The sequence below is a fragment of the Gekko japonicus genome, unplaced genomic scaffold (genome assembly GCF_001447785.1).
Source record: "Gekko japonicus isolate JY-2015 unplaced genomic scaffold, Gekko_japonicus_V1.1 scaffold433, whole genome shotgun sequence".
Classification (NCBI taxonomy): Eukaryota; Metazoa; Chordata; class Lepidosauria; order Squamata; family Gekkonidae; genus Gekko; species Gekko japonicus.
The window spans coordinates 288,554-295,620 of NW_015160222.1; the positions used below are offsets into that span (position 1 = coordinate 288,554).

Here is a 7,067-nt window from a genome sequence, read left to right on the forward strand (position 1 = left end):
ACGCATGCCAAGGCAAGCCGAGGGAAACAGTTGTTAAGCCCTCCATGCACAGGAACAGATTGTGCCCCCATGTGTTTGACTGGAGTTGTGCATAGTACTACTGTAAGGCAAATGGCTTAGGAGAAACTTGTTGCTACTAGAAAAAAAACAATGATTTTTTTTTTGTTATCAACCTGATTTTTCTGCTTCTTAATTCAAAATTCTCTTTACAGCAACATACCAGCATGGCAAACTGCAGTAACGATACTGAGATTGATCCGAATATCATCACTTTTGAACTAATTCTCTACATCCCATTGTTCTTTCTTGGAGCTGTATTGAATACAGTTGCATTGTGGGTGTTCTACTTCAAACTGAGCAGATGGACAGAGGCCAGAGTTTACATGATCAGCTTAGCCATGGCTGACTACACTACAGTGTTTACCTTACCATTTATGATGATTTTTCACTACCAGGGATGGCATGAGGATGACTTTTGCAGAGTCATAGAGGCAATCTATTTTATCAACATGCCAGTAAGCATCTACACCATCACCTTCATAGCAGTAGACAGATACATTGCAATCAAGCATCCACTGAAAGCCAAAGTTCTGAGGTCTCCACAGAAGGCAGCCATCAGCTGTCTGTTTCTTTGGCTGTGTTGCTTGGCTTGGATGACCATGGTCGGCTCCTTGCTTCCAAGAAATAATCAAAACTATTGTTTTTATAAAAATCCTGATAATGATTTTATTTCCATTCCGATTGTAACAGCTGTCTTCTTGCTCATACCAATGGTAATACTGACATTTTGTTCTATACAAGTCATCAGATGCCTCAAGGAGAAACAGAACGCCAGTTTACAAGAAGAAAAGTTAACTCAGAAAGCGATCTGTATTGTCACAGTGAACATGGGTACATTCATCATATGCTTTCTGCCTTTCAATGTGTGCACACTGGTTGCATTTGCAATGGATATGGCAAAAGGTGAATGCTGGCTAAAACAAGCTTTGTGCAGAACCATACACGTGACAACATGCTTACAAAATCTGAACTGCTGCTTGGATGCCATTTGCTATTACTTTGTTGCCAAAGAGTTTCAGGAAGCTATATCTTTTAAGTCAATGCAATTCAGCTCCAACATATCTCAAGATTCACAACCGCCTACCAAAAACAGCAAGATAATTTCAGGAGGCACATAGCCTCATCTCTGAAGCACTATGTCTGATCAAAGCCAACTGAAACCTCCTCCTCCTCCGAACATTATGAAGAATAAAACTCAACTGAAGGACTGTAAATGATAAAGAAACTAGTTGTGGTGGAAAATTTGATCTATATCTTTTTACCTTTACCTTACTCACTGACAAAGACAAGGCCTCAACTTAATGTCTGTTTTTGAAAGATAAATGTGTCCATATACAAGGTGGTATTTTTATTAGCTTTTATGTTCCTGTTTGAGACACAAAATGCAATAATTTCTGAGCAAATTTATTTTACTAATTAAATGGCCAGGTTCTGTCTTCAAAAACATTAGAAATGACCCTGCTCCCATGAACAAAGACCTCCCATGACACATACCTGTACATCTTAGAAGATGCTTTCCTACTACTATGCATAGTTTGTGTGAGTATGGAAAACTCGGCCTTCTTTTCTTGGCATTTGTGAAGAAAGGAGCCAACATTTCGACATGTAATTATCACTCTGATTTAGGGTTGCCAGTTCTGGGTTGGGAAATACCTGGAGATTTTGGAGGTGCAGCCTGAGGAGGGTGGGGCTGGGGATGGAAGGACTTCAATGGGGCATAATGCCATAGAGTCCAAAGTGGCCATTTTCTCCAGAACCGATCTCTGTCCTGGAGATCAGTTGTAACCCCAGATCTCCAACCACCACCTGGAAGTTTACAACCGTACTCTGATTGCTTATGTAATTAAATGTCTACTGAGATATGGAAGTAAGGCCATATTTCCATGAAGGACCAGGAAGGGAGCTATGGGCTCACAAGTTTTGAGCCTGCTTTGTGACAAAACATCCCATATGCTACCCAGTTGCTTTTCCCAATGGGACAAAGGGCAGCTTCAGAAGGGGAAAAGCTAAATGCTCCCTCCTTCTCTCCTAGGATGTCTTCCCATCAAGTCTAAAGAGGGCATTATATGTGGAAATGTAAAAATGCAGAGGGCTCGTTTTATCATATGTGGTGGACATGTGAAAAAGCAAAAGTATTTTGGACTGAAATACATGCTGAAATGGAAAAAATTGTGAAATGTCATTTTAAGAAAGAACCAGAAATATTACTCTTGGGACTTAAAATGGAAGAAGTCAATATGGCAAAAAGGATATTGATGTGGTATATGATCACAACGGCCAGAATGACATATGCCCAATGTTGGAAGCAAGATAAGGTCCCTGAAATAGGGGAATGGATAAAAAAAAATATTTTTTATGGTTGAAATGGACAAAATGACAAGGAAACTTAATAATTTGGAAGCAGAAGAATTTTTTGCAGATTGGAAAGACTTCAAAGAATATTTAGAAAAATACTGGGATGTAAAAAACAATTTGATTTGCTTTGAAAATTATTGAAAATGGAAAGATAGTAGAAAATAATTAAATGTATATGAACAATAGTTGAAAAATAAGTTACCTATAAGATGTATTATGAAAAAGAGAGGTTTGAAATTAGTATAACTACCGAGCTGGAGGTTGGAGCACTGTGGGAAGCCGAAAAGGGGGGGGGGGAGGAAAGGATGTATAGTGATTTAAGTTTTGAAATATGTTTGATTTTTTGATATATCCTAATAAAAATGTGTTTTTTAAAAAAATAAAGAGGGCATTATATGTACTGAAGAGAACAAATCTAGTTAACCTCTCAGAAGCCTTCCCAGGGAAAGGGCAGAACTTCTGTAGCAGAAACATTGTTTAGGCCTAGCTGGCCTTTTTTAGTTTTTCATTTTGTGACGGTCTAGAACGGGGTAGCTTCTTTTCTGTAATTAATGGAGAGATGGGAGTTTAGGTTCTATCCCAGAATGAGATCATGTGCCAGTGATCTTACTAGTCAAAAGATATTTGATTGATGAAATTACATTGTTCATCATTGCCACCCAGTGCCACGCATCCTACATCTCAGCTGGTATCTCTTCCCTGCATGGGTCTCTTTTGGGTGAACCTAGTATTGGAGAGGTTTGGAGAGTGGACTCTATGATATCACATCCCCACTGAGCTTGCTCCCCTCACAAGACATCACCCCCGAAACACCAGAAATTTCTCAAACTGGAGTTGGCAACTGTAGTAGGAACAGAATCAGTAAAAGCCAGTGGTGACTCAAATTTTGGAGATCAGAGGAGGTTACTCTAGATGCTTGGGCTGGATTTTAGTAAGTGCGTATATATAAACCAGGGAAGTGGATTTTGCCTGCCTTCCTCTTGTGAGCTTTGCAAAGGTGATGCTGACTACTGAAGCACCTGTTCTGATGGAAAGCCACATAACATGGGCAGTTGCACTATTAGGAGAGGAAAATAGGAGAAACTGTGATCCCCTGATTGTTCTCCTAGCGGTGCTTATCAAGGTTTTGCTGAGAGAAGAGGCAATGAGAAGAAGTTTCACTCACTCACTCTTCCTCAATGCAGTCACCCATGTTCCAGGGCTTTTCAACCACATGGGTTTCCCCTGCCCTCAGCACCACATCTTCAGTGCTCAGTTTTCTGGGGAAATGCCACTGACACTGCACAGAATCAAGCCCCCTGGTGCCTCAGAATGAAACTAAATGCACGTTTATATGAAGAAAATCTAGCCCAGAAGTCAGTCAGTCAGTCTCTTTCTCTCTCTCTCAACATATTTGTTCTCTGTTTTCTTTCTTTTGGTGTAGTGGTTAAGTGCGCGGACTCTAATCTGGGAGAACCGGGTTTGATTCCCCACTCCTCCACTTGCACCTGCTGGATGACCTTGGGCAAGCCATAGATCTGGCACAGCTGTTCTTGAAAAAGATCAGTTTCTGTCAAAGCTCTCTCAGCCCGACCTACCTCACAGGGTGTCTGTTGTGAGGAGGGGAAGGGAAAGGAGTTTGGAAGCCACTCTGAGGCTCCTTCGGGTAGTGAAGGGCGGGGTATAAATCCAATCTCTTCTTCTTCTTCTTAATATCATACAACTTGTTATCTAACAATTAGATGTAGCTGAATCTAGTGGGAAAGAATGTTCTCTTTGGTTAAATAGATATGGCTGTGTGCATCTGAACTGCTGCTTGGGTTCCTTCCCTGTGCTATTTTTGGCTGCCAAGGGCTTTCAGGAAGCTGTGTCATTCTTGCTGCCTGTGAAATCTCATCCTAGCATGGCATAGGCTTTCATTCAGTCAAAAGGACTGGGTTGCTTCTCATTTTGCCTCACATGTAATTGTACAAATAAAAATGTTCCAAAAATACATTCTTACAGAGCTCCACATCTAGAGTTGCCTTCTGCACAGATGTTTATCCTTTGGCTTCCAAACCAGAGTGCTGTTTCGGGGAGCGTCCACATGATGTCACCTTCTAATCAGCTACTTTCCCTGTCTGCAGCACAGTCTTTCTCAAAGCTATGATCTTTTCTGAAAGAATGGTGTCTGTTTTCAAAGGTTCCTTCCACACAGGTAGCATTTTCCTTCCAGCCCCTTGTGGCTGCTATTTTTCTTGCCACAACACAGAGTGTTTTTGAAGGCTTAAAAAGAGTAACTGCTATCTAAAAGCCTCAAAAAACTCTCCAGTGGCTCAACAGGGGGGGAAAGTACACAAATGGAACAAAAATGAAAGGAAACAAAACAAATGAAATAAAAAGAAAATGACAACTGATGGAAGAAAGTACACAGAAACCCCCTGGGTGGATGTGCAGTGGCCAATGCAGATGCTTGTGCATTTATAGCTATCATGAATGGAGAATGGAGAATCTTTGATTTGTGGAAGCAACCTTGGTTTTTTCCATTAGGGATTTGTTTTAACAGTTACAGGTACCTTGCTCCATGTACGTTCCTAGGTGTAGAATGCAGTAGTAGTGAGAGGTCATAAACCAATGGGGTAAATGCTATAAAATCCAGGCACAGGAAGCAAGAGATTGGAGAAAGCTAGAGTGATGCGGGAAGAGAAGGTACTTTGGTGAAGGACTGTCCTTCCCTCAGAATGAAGGTCATCTGTAAACCAGAATAATTTAAACTTATTGTTTTCACCCTTTATAATATGGTATTTCCATGTTGTGGATGTATCATATTTGTTTGTCACAATTATATTCCTACTGTCCCCAGGTGACTCCGGGTATCTATACAGTGCTAATATCAAGCCTTCATTTTGGTTTGGCTTTCCTTGCTCCCTTTCCTTTTTGAAAATGTGGGACTAGCTTCTGTCTGCTATGCATGGGGGGGGGTGTTTCTGTCCATTAGCGCCTCAAAAGCCAACAGAGGGGCCCTGACCTGGATAGCTCAGGCAAGCCCAATTTCGTCAAATCTCAGAAGCTAAGCAGGGCTGACCCTGGCAAGTAATTGGAAGGGAGACCTCCAAGGAATACCAGGGCTCGAGATGCAAGGGCAGGCTATCAAGCCACCTCTCTGAAAAACATCCAAGCCCCCAGTAGAGGGTTCACCAGAAGTCACCAGGACTTCCAGGCATGCAAGCACATACACACACAACCAAATATCCATCCCCCCGGAAAAAAAAAAAGCTAGCAGAGGGAACAGAACCATATCTTAATTCATCATGGTCACTGTAAACAATAGCAGCTCCAGAGAAAACAACGATTTCTTTTTCCCTAATGATCAGATATTAATCAGGACCACTCAAGTAATTAATCAAGGCACTTAACCATAAAAAATCCTGTTGTAATAACACCAGCCATAGGAAACAACTGTGCCAATATTAGCATGTCCCAGAAACAGATCAGATGATACCGGTGATGTAATTTGGTCTGTTTGACTTGTCTACTGAATTGCCAGTTCAATGACATACCTCCAACATATCTCCTTCCGACCCAGACCTCCCTTCTTTCCTTATTTGGAACCAAGATTCTAAACCTACCTCTTTCTCCTCTTTGGCTAACTGGGGATCACATCTGTTAATTTAACAGGCCCCCTCTGTACTTTCCAAGTCTGGAACAAAAATAAGGCTCAAGCCTTTGGTGCTTTAACTGGAGCCAGAATTTTTCCCCAGCTGTGTTTGGCTTGGGTGTGCCTGTGATCTTCCGTGTGCCTGTGATCTTCCTATCACAGCTGCCATAATCAGTTTCCAGACTCTGAAGCCGCTTCAGTGTTTTGTATTATACTCAGTGTTTTGCATCGTTTTAATTTGTGAAGAACATCAATAGATACTAAACCCACTTCTCCATCTCCCAGATCTTTAGTAGCAAGAAGCAGTCTATTTCCTGGTATGTGGAAAAGAATTCCTGTCTCCAACATGATAACTTAATAAATAAAACAATGAAAATATGAGAATGTGAAATGTGGAAATGTGGAAATTTGATACGAAGTGGACACCCAATGTTTTATGCCCAATTGTATGGACATTTGTTAGTGTTTTTACATGACATCAAAGAATTTTTTTTAAAAAAATCTGCATCAACAAATGTGATACCTACATTGGCCAGAATGAACATTCAGTTTCAAAATGTCTGCCTCCCACTTTCTATTCCAATTCAATACAAAAACAATACAAAAGAAGGTTAAGGGTGTTTTCAATGCAATATGTGAAAATGGGTTTAAAGAATTATTGTATTTGTCATATATCTGGCTGAAGTGAAGATGGGCCCAACCACATATTTGTCTCTCTGTTAAAGCTGAAGAAGGAAGATGTGATTGATCTGTACAAGAGCTCAGAGATGCTTTGTACTTTGATCAAGTTGAAATCTGCAGAATTTTCTCTTGCAATCCTGAAAATAACATTCCTGTCATTTTTATGACACTTCAGTATCTAGGAACTTGCATGTCAAAAATGTTTTTCATACTCCTATCAGAACCCTCTATTATATCACAATTTTATCTAAGTGTATTGGCATCTCAGTTTACTAGCCACTAGACTGATATCCCTGGTTTTAATCCATTAACAGTACAGTCCTAAACAGGGTTACATCCTTCTAAGACCACTGAC

The 7,067-nt window shown here is 40.6% G+C and overlaps 1 protein-coding gene across 1 annotated transcript; it reads left to right on the plus strand.

Annotated features, from left to right (window-relative positions):
• Positions 1-224: 224 nt before the first annotated feature.
• On the plus strand, positions 225-1,224 carry LOC107110445 (G-protein coupled receptor 35-like). Its single transcript, XM_015411233.1, has one exon. The coding sequence runs from the start codon at positions 225-227 to the stop codon at positions 1,176-1,178; it is 954 nt and encodes a 317-aa protein (XP_015266719.1). The 3' UTR covers positions 1,179-1,224.
• The last annotated feature ends 5,843 nt before the right edge of the window (positions 1,225-7,067 follow it).